General features: G+C 42.9%; 1 protein-coding gene across 1 annotated transcript in view; it reads left to right on the forward strand.

Moving 5' to 3' along the window:
• The window catches only part of TSR1 (TSR1 ribosome maturation factor), a 184,050-nt gene that overhangs the window by 54,506 nt on the left and 115,435 nt on the right, over window positions 1–14,109 (forward strand). Inside the window, exons 2-3 of the mRNA XM_085649095.1 lie at window positions 7,298–7,401; window positions 11,680–11,896. Of these exons, the coding sequence (XP_085505221.1) occupies window positions 7,298–7,401; window positions 11,680–11,896 (321 nt within the window). The remainder of the gene's footprint in view (window positions 1–7,297; window positions 7,402–11,679; window positions 11,897–14,109) is intronic.

Here is a 14,109-nt window from a genome sequence, read left to right on the forward strand (position 1 = left end):
TGTCAATCCAGTGAACGGCTGATCTGGCTAATTCTTGCTCATCCATGGAATCGAGGAGGTGGTAACCCCTTCGTTCTCGTAGTATCTTATCTGCGGCTTGAAACGAATGTTCAGGAGACTTCAGATTTATTACAGGCGTCGGATACGTTCTGCTGTTTTTTGGGCATACAGAATGTATTGGATCAGGAAAACATCTAGTATTTTCACAGGATCTTCCTCTGCCTACATAGGCTATGGTCTCTGACTGTCTTGCGGAATTCCCTGATTCGGACACTTCATCTTGCTCAAACTCGTCTGTTCCCAATCTTTCTTCATGAATACGCTCTATTTCTTTACGGATTTTTCGGCACATGGCTATTATACAATTTTGCTTATCGTGTCTCCCTTCTGATATATTCTGACTCCATCTTGTAAGAATAAGCATTGCATTCGGGTCTACCCCCGGACGATCTTGATTTCTGATCATACAGTTTATGAGGAAACGTAACAGTTCCCCCTGTATCTCTACTTTCTGGAATTCCATAGCTCTGTTAATACATCCTGGATCTCGTCCTGTTTGAACAAAATGATATATGTTGTCTAGATGCGTAGTCATCCCTGGTAACCTCGCTAAATACTCTGCGGCTCGCCTGATACGTAATGATGCCAGGACCATTTCGTCCTCTTTACCAACCACCGGGTCATATCTACAATTTACAAGGAGTTCTTTAAGCGTACGTTCACTTACGAATTTAGGTGTACGTGAATGCGCTGACTCTTGAAAAACAAGTTTATTTATTCTAGGTGGTGTAAAAGTACTGCTAGCACCTCCCGTGGCCCTATCTGGGGCGTCGGGTGTGAATGGGTTCGTTGAACGTGACACAGCAACTATGGGTGTCGATACCTCTGTAGAGTCGACTGCGGAGACAGATGCGGAAACAGATGTGCTTGCCGACGCTTGTGTCGGAACTTGCTGTTGCACGGGGACAGATACCTGATCCTGACGTTGAACCCCTCCGCCAGACGGTCTATGTGGTGCGGCGTTAGCATACTCGGGAGCTGCGTCATCTAGATATGAGGAAAGAAAAACATCTTCTGCGGTTCTGGGAAGCCCCTTTGGATGTACCTTAATTGGAAATAATGGGGGTGGCAAGTCTTTTGGTATCTCTGGAGCAGCCTTAGGTAATCCTTCGGCTAGTAGGGGATACATACCATTCATAAGAGCATTTCTTTGTCTATTTACTTGTTCTGATCTCACTCGGATACCTTCCTCAATTAATAGATTTTCTTGAACTTTATTTGAACTTTCTTTACTCCTCTCTTCTTGTCTACGTGCTTTTTCTGTTCGTCTATGAGATTCTTTACGCCATAACTCAACAGCGTCTTTCTGTGACTGTCTGACCTTTCTTTTCCATAACTCTTCCTCCACTTTCATGATGCACTCTGCATCCCAGGTTCCCGCTATGGGCCACCTTTGACTTTCCGGTAATCCCTTGGTATAATCTACCCATAGATCAAGAAACAATATGGCATCTAAGCCATGTTTATGGTACATGAAATGCCCTGGAGTGTCCCTAGGAGGAATAGGAACTGCTTCTTCAAGCACCCCTTTTCTGGTAGTAATCTGTCTTAACTTCGAGAAGAGCGGCATATTTACAACTGATCTGATACTTACTCTTGAATTTTCTTAATACGAAAAACACAATAAATGAACAGTGAACAATGAACAGTCATTCATACCACAATATGCAAGACATTTCTGAATACTTTAAACCTTAAACATTAAACATTATAACAATGATCGACAATGATGACAGTCTGCCTAACTAATCACCACGCTGAATTCTTGACAATAACTGAATACTTCGGAATACTTGATATACTGCTAAACAGTACATATACACTGCTAAACAGTGCAGACCGGATTTGTGTACCCAAATCCGTCTTGACCGGCACAACCTATGTGCGCGTCAACACGCCTCCCCGGCGATGGTACTCACCGAGTAGCTCCTTGAAACGGAAGGCCTCAGAGAATGGACAGGACTCGATACGGACAGCGGACCCTCTGGACATCGGGATTTCGGAAAACCTGGTGGGCCTCTGTATACCTCGGATCTTGCTCTCTCAGCTAGGCTCTGGTCGGGATACTTCGCACTTCTCACCGCCTCGTCTGGGTTGATCGCAGCCTCAGTCGCCCCCGCTTGACCGGAGGGAGCTTACAGGAAATCCTGCTGGTACGCGTTTATGGTCCGTCCAGCTGTGGCAGGAGACCGGGCCTGCAACGCACCGCCGGCGCGTGAGATGAGAAAGTGTCCCTGTTCGGGCGCCATTCTGTGGTAAATAAAATATACCGGACTGAATTTCATACGGGATCTTAAATAAAGTAAAATAGCTCAAAATAACAAGAGGCAGAATCCGTGGTATAAGAGGTTTTCTAATGGGCTTTATTCCATTCAAAATGGCCGACTCGAGTCGCGGCCTTCAGGTTCCGTCACCACGAGGGTTCAGGAAGTGAAGTACAATAATTCATTGACAGACATGTATTTTTATAATAAGTGCATTACAATGAAACGAATGTAAAAGGCGTAACATTTGATAAGAAAAATGACGTGACAGTGACATAATCGAAACTAGGCGTAACAAGGAATAAAAGAAACATGATTGGTTTGTATTATCAGACATAGGTGGATCTATAAGATAATACTTGGCATAGATGCGCGCGCAGCAGCATGACGTGTAATTGACGTGCAACTAGGGGGTGAAGGGGACTTGACATTTAGCTCTACATGTGGAGACGAGAAGTCTGGGGGGTCAAGTCAACCTAATCCCAAATCATATCTACCATCCTATGTTTGGAGAACTATGTTATCCACAAGGAAGGACTCTCGGACAGAATCTATTCTATACTAACTGTGTGTGCGTGTACAAGCGTCTAAGTGTCTATATGAGATGCGAGGGGCAGAAAACTTTCCATGGCAGCAGGACTATGAATCACTTGCAGGAGGACGGAAAGGCTGAGTCCTTGCTTGTGAGCTAAAGGAAATGTTTACCTAAATCACTTGACAGGAATGCATCGGCTGAAGAGCAAAATAGATAATTCGAAGGTGAAATACAGCTCCTTGGCAGGCATGCGAAAACTGGCCGAGGCAGGCACCGTTAGCTGCACAGGGAGTAGGACAAAGTTCATGGATACAGATGCGAGCTCAAGCTGAAGCTGTCAGAGACAGAGAGCAGGGAAAGGCTTTGAGGACAGAATCGGGCCTACTTGCCTGAACTGTAAAAATGGAGTAACTTAGCCATATAAAGTCGGTGGCCTTTCATACCTAGGGATCGAATATCCAGCCCATTGATGGCGGATCTGACAGAGAACATGTCGACGGAAGACACACATATGTTTGCGTCTTAGAAACTGGAACTGGAGGGAACATACATGTACTTGTAACATGCATATAGAACCGTTGGGGTCCAAGATAGGGGACATAACTGATCAGGAAAATCCACATTTCCACACATCCCCCAACTGGGCTCAACTGAAATGCATTTGTATGCTTTCCACCAAGCTAGTTTTTCATCTCCTACTTTACTTTCTTTGTATGTTTTTTTTTCATTCCATTACAGTAACTCCCCTTTCTAACAAGCGCTCGCCATGAAGTATTCGCTGGGCTTTTTCTGCCGTTCCACTTGGACGGCCTCGCCTGCGAAAAGGTTTCTAGTCTTTATGGGGTCCATGTGTTTGGCCCCATAAAGATAAGAAACCTTTTGCAACAAACGCAAAGCCGGCCAGGCTGTTCAAATGGGACGGCTCAGAAAGCCAAGCAAATACGTCACGGACACCTCTTTTCCAATGGCTGGCCACCGTTTACCATAAACGGTGACGCCAGCCAATGGAAAAGAGGGGCGGGGCTTAATGTCCCTTACAGAAAATACCCACATCTCATTAAATCTCGCCAGCGAGACTGCGCATGCGCGCAGCCTACGATAGGCAAGACCTAAAAATTAGATATGGGCTAACTACTTCCACCCGGAGGCTAGAATTAAAGTAGCCAGTCTTTCAACAGAAAAGTTTAGCTGACATAGCCCAGGGAATATGAGGCATGGTTACTGTCTGTTCCCTATACTCTTTGTCTACACTATACAACCCGTCAGAGCTTTTACACCCAGACATTAAGAGAGTCTGTTTTGAAACTTACGAGCACAAAATATCAGTTTGCAGACAGTGCTGCTTACAGTGACCAAGCCAGAAATATATATTGACCAGAGTTTATGAATTGCCTTGGAAAATACAACCAAGCACGTGGATTCATAATAAACACAGGTTGGGGTTTTAAATATTTCTTTTCTGAGAGATGCATTGGGAAAATACATTAATTAAGTATCTTGGAATCATTCTGACTAAGTCCACAGGAATGTGGATTACTGCGTATTGACTTCCGTTTAAATCTCAGATGACAGCAGACTGCACAGCTGCAACGGGCAATCCATTTCTTGATTTGGCAGAATTAATGTACCGAAAATGAATATGCTACTACACCTAATCTTATCTGTTCCAAGCTCTACTTATACCAATAGTCGAACTGAAAGCGAAACAAAAGCAGATACTAAATTTGTGTAGGGAGGAGAGCCTGCACACTAAAATATGTGTCTTCTCATGGCCCCTATACACAATGGCGATTAGCGCACCTTAATATCATACATCCTTATACAAATACGCAGTTGTATTTCATTGTAGAATGGTCAGCTAGGGCATCTTAGAGGAAATGTCTCTTTAAGGCTAGAGCGGTAGATCAACAATCTTTTTGGGACCAATATCTGACCTATATCAGTCATGACCCCAAGCAGGTTTCAAAAAGAACAAGCCAGTGATCTGATGCTAGACTGCAGTAAAAGTGAATTTCTGCAGTCCAAAATAGATTTCTTTGTATATCGCTTATTTAGGGAAGCAATGTCCACTTGTAAATAAAGTTAACAGTAAGATGTGACACTGCCTTCCGAAGTGTGGTTAGGATTGGACGCAATCTCACATCATTAGCCAGACACCTGTGAGATCTGAGAGCCGATTCATCTTGGGAATCGGATTTACACATTTCTGTCTACTCAAGACAATTTTTTGGCTGAAACTAAAATGCAGTATTTCAAGCCAAAGAAACCATCTTAACTGGAAGTAGCTTCTAGTCCCATCAGACTAGGTGCCATCCTTCAACAAAAAGGCAAAGAATATTGCTTGATTAGGGTCAGTGTATCCCTCAAAGCCTATGAGCAGTGAGATTCACTTATTGAAAAGAGACATTTGTGATTTTATGACTGAACTGCCATTTTGGATGGCTATGATTTCCAAATCTCTACTGACCAGAAGCCTGTGGGGTTCTTGTTCCAGGGGTTATTTCATCAAACTACAAGAAAACTATTTTGTATGTAATTTTGACTACCTGCTGCACCATACCAGACAGGCAAATAAATATTCTTCAATCACTACTACTTTAAGGGTTTCGTTATTATGTCTCCCAGATGGTGGAGCTGTATCGAGGTCTACTGCTGTCAATGATGTCTGTGCTTCAATTATGGCAGACCAATTAATAACCATTGGCAAAGAAGCCAGTGAGAGGAGTCCTACAGAGACAATCTTGTGACCTCAACAAGGTACTCAATGCACACTATGAACTGTCCTCTATTAAGCAGGTATGGGGCCAAAAGGGATAATGCACCGTATCCACAGTACTCTCTGAGGCCATGTATGTTAAAGCTGACAAATGTTGGCCATCAAATCATAGTCCATTCAGAAATGCATATTTAGAAAAAGTTGTGATCTACTGACATTAATGCTCAAACTGTCCATGGTAAAGAAGTACCTCATGCCAGGCCAGGGGCCATGGTAACACCCCAACAGTACAAACCACACATAGGATATAGTGAGGAGAATTTGGGTCTAGGTAAGTGCTGCTTTCAGTTGCTTACTAGTCGGCTGTTCTCTTGTAGTAATGATGGATAACTTCAACATGTACCCGGAAGTAGAGGGTGTGCAGGCGACCTCAGTAAAGGCAGTAATCCTAAAGAGCAAGAAAGTTTTATTGGCACAGTGGATTCCCAAAATAGATGAGGACAAACATTGGGCTTCCATTCTAGAGCATTCATTTGCATCATATCTAGAGTCTTGAGACTTCAAGCTTCACAACATAATACCTGCTGGCTTCAAGCTAACAGAAAAAGTGAGCATTTTCAGAGACATTGAAGAGCTAGTAGAAGATGAAATAGAGTGGACCATTTCCTGAGAGGTTTAGAGAGAACCAAACTACGACATATTGTTTTATAAACTGTGCTTCCATATCCATGATGATAGATCAGATCATTTCAAGTCTACCCCTTGCCTACTGGAAATCAAGAGTAGCTACTCCAGCAAACTTCCAGTGCGTTGAATGGTCACAGTGAAGATGCAAGTATAAGGTAGAGCTTGATGTAAAGGTTCCGGATTTCCACCCAGGGAGTAAATTCGGGAGACCGCATGGACCACATCACTTGTGAGTGATTGCTTAGTAGTGATCGCGACACAATGACCTCAGCTAAGGGTTGAAACTATTTTGTAGCGTCTCACAAATCAAAATAATCACAGGTAATGCTGTGTCACCTAACAATGTTGCAGCTCTTCCTTTCCTGTAAAATTATCAAAACAGCAGAGTGTGTTCAACATGTGAAATTTCTAGCATCTTAGCACAACACCTAAGGTATACAAGCTTCACCCCTTTAGAACTGTGGGTTGGCAAACACCAGGACATCCCCAGTTTGAAACCATCTTAAGTACTCCTCCTCGTCATTCCCAGTGGCTCAATGGGTTTGAGATAAGGTGTCTTCCATAATAGTTCTATTTGGTTTTCAAAACGTCATAGTCCTGTTTGTTCCAAGTTGGGTAGGAATATTGTGTTCATGTGGGCAACACCTTGTGTCTCCTTTTGTGGTGCTTATTTCTTACTTTAATTGCTACTTTTTAAATCCACTTATTGGGATTTCTCTTTCACCTTAGCTGTGCTTTGCCTTTATTGAATATTCTTGTTACGTCCTGTTGCCTTTTGTCATCAGACACCATTTACTGCTTATATCCGTGCCTCCTATCACATGCTGTTTTTTTTCTTTCTTATATGATGTGCTTCATTTTTGTGTTGACTGTTGGTTGCTTTCAATGGGACCTCCTGACGTACCTCACTTGTGCCTACTCACTCCATGCTATGCCTCCTTGGGTCTGTGCTTCCTTCCATTGCTACTTTTTTGTATTTTCTGTTTGATGCATTTATTTCATATTCTCTAAAGTGCTGTGCCATCTCTCTTACAGGCCGTGTTGAAGCTAAAACCCTGAGTAAGAAACTGAGAAAAGACCTTAAAAAACTGGACAGAAGACACAAGGCCAGCCAGCTTCGGAGGCAGCGAAAGGATGTTGTGAGTAACTATTCCTTGAATGTTTTGAACAAAGAAGGTGTACTTGAGTTGGACAGACCGCTAGAAACATATCAAGGTTTTGAATGCAGATTATAACTGACAATCCATTTCACCTGTGTATTTTTCTGACAACCTTTAAAGTCTACCTTGTCACTGATCTGACTCTTTTGTAGCGCCACCCAAAATATAGTGCTCCGAATGTTTGCACGCTGGAGACCTGATTGCATTGTTCTTCCTCCTTTGCTGTAAGGAATGCTTTAATGTTGCCAGGAATTTGTGGTGAGTTGCAAAATACCTATGCTTATTTGAACAGTAATGGTATCTGTAATGAAACCTTGTGTTCATTGAACAACTCCAGCCCTGTAGCTAACACATTTAGATAAACAAGCAATGTTATGTGGATTTGTAGACCATGGCTAATCCCCCGTGAGGGTATCCAGGCGCTGAGTTGGGCAGCCTGAGAGTGGGAGGAGATCATGTCTGTTCGTCTGGAAGAGCCATGTTTTGGGTGCCTTCTGAATTCCATGAGGGAGTGGGAGGTTCTGAGGTGTTTTGGGAGGTGTTGACTGCGAGGTATGAGAAGGAGCGTTCTCTGCTTCTGGTCGTCTTGATGCGAGAGAGGAGTGCTCCTGCCTAGGATGTAGATTGAAGGTGTCTGGTTGGTTGGTAGAAGTTGATGCAGTGGTTGAGGTAAACTGGACCAGTGCTGTGGAGAGCTTGTAGGCATGGCGAGTAGCTTGAATATACATCTTTCCTGGACTGGGAGCCAGCAGAGATTATTGAGGTGTGGAGAGATGTGATTATTTTGCTGGATGTTAGGAAGAGTCTGGCGACGGCATTCTGAGTGGTTTGGAGTTGGCATAGGACATGGGCTCTGATTCGGATGTAGAGGGCTTTTCCGTAATCAAATGTACTTATGATAAGAGCTTGGGTGACCGTTGGTCTGGCGTTCAGTGGGATCCACTTGAAAATCTTGCATAGCATTCGCAGGATGTGAACGCATGATAAGGAGAATGTGTTGATTTGTCTGCTCATGGAGAGGTTGGTGTCCAGGATGATCCCTAAGTTCTTGGCATGTTCTGCAGGGTTGGGTGAGGACCAAGTATTTAGAGCCACCAAGAGATGTCTCATGGGGAGCGGCTGTTACTGAAGATTAGGACTTTGGTTTCGTCTGTGTTGAGCTGGAGGCAGTTTTTTTTCCTTAGTTGCAGAATTTTTGATTTGTCAGTGCTAGTTGAATTGATAAGGGATAGGATGAGCTGTTTGTCATTGGCGTAGAATACTATGTTGATGCTGGGGCTCTGATGATGTCTGCGAGGGGGGTCCTGTAGACGTTGAAGAGTGTTGGGCTCAGCAAGGGTCCTTGAGGGACTCCGCAGATGTGTCTCTTTGGTTCTGAGGTGTGTGTTGGGGGTGGGGGGTAGAAGTATAACTCCTTGAGTTCTGTCAATGAGGAAGGAGGATATCCACTTGATGACCGGTCCACAGATACCCAAGTGCTGAAGCTTTCGGATAAGTGACTTGGGTTAGACAGTATTGAAAGCTGCAGAGAGGTCGAAGAGGATGATTGCAGCCATTTCTCCTCGGTCGAGGGTGCTTCTGATGTTGTCAGTGGCTGCAGTGAGGGCTGTGTATGTGCTGTGGTTGGTGCAAAAGCCTGTTTGAGAACTGTCAAGGAGTTGATGAGTTCTAGGTGGTTTGCGAGTTGGGTATTGATAGATTTCTCAATGACCTTACAGGGCTTGGAAAATCCTAAAAATGTTACTAGACCTACAGGTCTAGTAACTTGAATAATCTACTCTACCTAACTGTAATGTACTTGACCCGTGAACTGTTCTCAAATTGTGTGGTCCTAGGCAATTTTTTGTCTTATGGAGCCACCCTTTTGTTTATCACGTAAGAGAGCACCTTCAAATATGCAAGTTCACCATTTCTGCTGTACAAAAAACCTTTTTATATACTAGACTAAATGTTTGCTCCATGTATAAGAAGAATCGAGCCCATATATAGGGTACACATGATCCCTGGCTTACCTCTTTAGGCCAGATCTACGACCGTTTTATGCTCTCACAAACGGGAAATAGGCCCGTTTGCAACCACAAAAAAGGGGTGGTGGTATGTACGAAAGCTGTTTTGCGGGAAGGTGGCTTGCAAAATAGTGTTTGCGAGTCACTATTCGAAAAGGGCGTACAAAGGCGTCCCTTCCTAATTGCGAGTCAGAATGGTATGTGCCATTGTCTTGGTTGCGAAACACTCTTAAGTTTATTGTCTACTTCAAGTAAGTGGTTAGTCACTCGCAAACAGGAAGGTGTCCCCAGGGGAGCCCTTGCCCTATGTGAATGGGTGCGAAACATATTTTTAAGAGCAGGCAGTGGTCCCAGGGACCACTGCTTACCCTTTAAACTCATTCCGTTTTCCTTTAAGGAAAACGGGCTGCATTTGAAAAAAAAAGTTGCTTTATTGAAAAGTCAAACTCAGACATGGGGGTCTGTTGTCCGCAGCAGGCCACTATCCCTGTGTTTCCAGGCCATTCCCAATGGGTTGCAAATTGCGACCTGCCTCATGAATATTAATGAGTCCGGTCCCTTGCGACCCATTTGAGAATCACAAATTCCGTTTTGCGAGTCGCAAAACTCTGCAATTTACGACTCGCAAAATGGAATGGTCGTACATCTGGCCCTTAGTTCACTAATAGTACTGTCATCTGGGCAGGAGCAGTAATAATTCCCAGTTCATGTTTAAAAACTCACTTTTCATAAATATATTACTAAAGCATGATGTGGTACTGCTCTGCCATTTACAGAATAGCATATTTTCCATTGAAATTGCCACAACTTAATAACTAACATGTAGCTTCACTGATAATAGTGCACAAACAATGTTTGAAAATTGGGTTTCAGCAAAAATATTTAAAATTTGCACATCACCAAGTAAAGTGTTCTTATTTGTTATATGAGCCTATACAAATGTTTTTCACAGCAGAATTACAAAAATGTGTCTTTATAACGAAATATATTTGAATTGTTTGAACAGTTCACTTAGCTATTTCAGTGTTGTCTTAGAAAAAAATCCTGATTATCGTACAGCCTTTTATTTCACATGCTTTGCACAGTTCAATTGTAACACAGTTCACTTTTCAAAATCCTCTAACTTCAGTCACAGAAAAATAAATGTAGAAGGACAAGCTGACTTTTGACCTCTGTATCTGAAAGTCAGCAAATGTGAGAAGATAAGATTTAAATTAATCTTTATTGCTCTTTGATGTTATGAGCTATAAAGATGTATTTAAATCCTGTTATCTTGCCACATTTGCTCCACTTTCAGAGACAGAGGCCAAAAGTCAGTTTGTCTTCCACAGAAGTTAGAGGATTTTCAGCTTGCCAGAAAGGGCGTAAAATCCCTAAAATTAGCTTGTCCTGATTTAATTTTGCTCGACAATACGAGTGGATATTTCGAGCTCTGCTTTAGTTGGAATGGCAGGAGCGAGATGGCCTGAAGCTTCTGAGGGTGTTGGGGTCTACTCTTAGTTTCTTCAATAGGGCTTTGACCATAATGACAGTATGACATCTTCCCATTTTGTTCCCATTGCCTTCCCTGTCTGGGGTTTCTGGTAATTAGACTGCTTCATGATTCTCAAGAAATAAACCAGTTGGGTGTGCTATAGTACCAAAACATACCCTTGGATCTGATTTCAAAAATAGGATATCTGTTGGGAGTAGGAAATAAAAACTCCCTCAACCTCTCTTGCTGCTCTCTTTCCTCACTATAAAATCCTAAACAGTTAATTCACGGTCTGGATATATGTCTGAGGCAGAGATTAATTATAAAGGTAAAAAAAGCAATTTGAAAGTGAACCAACTTTTTGTTTTGATTCCATTTCCGAATCATGCAAGGCGAGAGATTAATTGCTAAGAAAAATTATGAAAGCTGTTGGAATGAATAAGCTAGCATCTAGATGGTCATATCGCTTACACCAACTGATAAAATGTATTTCACTTTTAACTTTTACAAAGACTGAAGTTGAGGGTCTTCATTCTTTTTGGTTCCTGTTTTTTCCCCCTGTCTCTTATTGAAGCTTTGATAAACACTCACCTTTCTGTATCAATAGATCTATATCTAAAATTGGCTCCTTATCAGCATGTTGGTTTAATTGCCTTGACGTTACTCGTGCTCACAGTACCTTTAATACTGTGGACCATGCTCTCATACTTGCTCATTTGTGAACTGGTGTCACTGATGGTCACGATGTACATTTATCCATTGACGCTTCATCCACAGGTCCTTCTGGAGAAGAGGAGTTTGGGCAGTAAGGATGGCCCTCCACACCTTGTTGTGATAGTCCCACTGCATGCTGCAATTGATGCCCAGAAAGCCTTGACACTTATTCAAGGCCAGGACACCATCGTTATCCATCAGAATGAAGAGGCCAATAGAAGCTTTGCTATGATTAGCCCCCGCTTCAAACAACGATGGTTCTTTGTCCAGGCAGACGTTGGTGAGTAAATCTGAACGTTGATCAGGGGCGTAACACAGGCCTCCGCATCCCCCGCGGTGCGGTGGGGCCCCCGAGCTGCAGAGGGGCCCCTCAGCAGGGGCCTCTCCGTGTACTTTGCAGGGGGGCCCCTTAAACTTTCGTTACGCCACCGACGTTGATGTAAAATTCTTGCATGATAACGAAGTGAAACAAGCATTGGCATAGCCAATAGGTCTCGCCTTTGGGACCTTATAAGTGTTTAGCCATGCAACAGTTGCATAACTAAATACTTATAAGGTCCCAAAAGCGAGACCTATTGGCTATGCAAAGCAGCCGTGCGGCTGCGAAAGTGAAAGTGATCACGATCAAACATCAAAGCGGCCGTGCGGCTGCAAAAGTGAAAGTTATCGTGGTAAAGCGCGGCGCGCGCGCCCGCGCACATGCACTGTAGCTCTAGGCTGGCCTGGTAGCACTTTTTGGAGCCCTCTCAATAAGTCTCACCAGACCAGCGCATGCGCTGGGTCAGGCGAGACCTAAAAAGGACCAGTGGTTATTGGTGCATCAAGGCAATGTAGCATAACTTTTATTTTTTCCATTTGATTTATACTTCATTTTATTTAGTTTTGTTTATAACGCCTATATTGCTCAAAGGTCATATGTGAGCATTTAAAAAAAAAAAAAAGACTTTATTGCTTTCAAGGCAAACAAAAAGAAAAACGTACACACAGTGCTGCTATAGTAAAGGAGTCTTCACTTCAAACAACCCACAAAAAGGATGTAGTTATACATTAACCCAAACCATAATATGTCCACGAGTTCCCTCAAATTTTGTTTCTGAAGACAGCCCCTGGATACATAGATCGTCGCTTTGGGTTTCATTCTCCAGTTCACTGCCGCTTGCCATTTATCCATTGACGGAGGGCTTGCTGAATTCCAGTGTTTAGCAATATCTCTTGTAGCAAGCATGGTTGCAATTCCCAGCAATATACGATCTCCTCGGCTTCACCCGATATTGTCCAGAATACCCAATAATGTGACACAGGAGGAAAGGTTGCAATTTCCTTTCAAAGACCCGAGAAGGAGCCGCATACATCCTTTGCCAATACAATGCAAGAGCAGGACATCGCCACATCATATGGAAAAAAAATCACTCGCTCTATGAACAGCGGAAACATTCTGGTTCAGGAACTTTGTTGGCTCACCAAAATCGTAATGGCGTGAGATAGGTAGTCATGTGTAGATATTTAAGCTGTATGTAAATCGGAGCCGCCAGGAGATAACCTGTACCCATGGGGACTTACAAGCATCTCTCCAGTCATTATCATCCAGCAGTCCAAACCATTCCTCCCAGAGTATTCTCAGTTTTGAGAAGAGGTACGGGATGTTGATCACTTGAGTCTGATATCTGTGATAGGGCCCTTTATGATTTTTGCTTCAAATGGGCTGTGTTCGCGTATAGATCCAAGAGATTAGCGGTGGGACATGAGTGCATGGCACACTTGATAGTATTGATAAGTCTGGGATTTATGTAGTACCAATTCAGTTTGGGTGTTGTGAAATAATTTCATTTGTGCACTGTGCCAAAGGTCACCTACCGTCGATGTACTGTTTCGATCCTACTCTTCAAATCCTTTAAGGGTTGCCTAGTGTTTCATCCAATTGCCTTGCCATAGGGGTGTTTCAAACGTGATATGATCCTTCCAGTCCACCTCAACGGGGATGGCTATGCAAGCAGGGCTACTCTATTAGCTTCTGGTAAGGTCTACAGGATGGTGTCTATATAAAGCAACCCCAGAATGGGGGTTAGATAGAATATTGGAAACAAAAATATTGTGGGACAAAATATTGTCAAGAATATTGAGGACAAAAATTTGGGGAAGCTAAGTTTCTATAGGTAAGCTAAATCTGCCTCTATATAACTCATTTTATTTATATATATATATATATATATATATATATATATATATATATATATATATATATATATATATATATATATATATATTTTCATCCAATTTGCCCCAGCATTCGAAAGGTCACTCGATAGCACCCCACACCAACAGGTGTCTTTTAGCCTCGATGCAGCTTGCCTCACGTGTGCCATAGATTATCTTTATGCCATCTTTATGCCGACGCGTTTCGAGGCAAGAACGCCTCTTCTTCATGGGCTGCAGTAAAACAGGCATTCAAGATTCACTTCAAGCCAGTGTGCTTTTATTTGAGAAAACGCCCTC

The sequence above is a fragment of the Triturus cristatus genome, chromosome 3_2, assembly GCF_964204655.1.
Source record: "Triturus cristatus chromosome 3_2, aTriCri1.1, whole genome shotgun sequence".
NCBI classification, from domain to species: domain Eukaryota; kingdom Metazoa; phylum Chordata; class Amphibia; order Caudata; family Salamandridae; genus Triturus; species Triturus cristatus.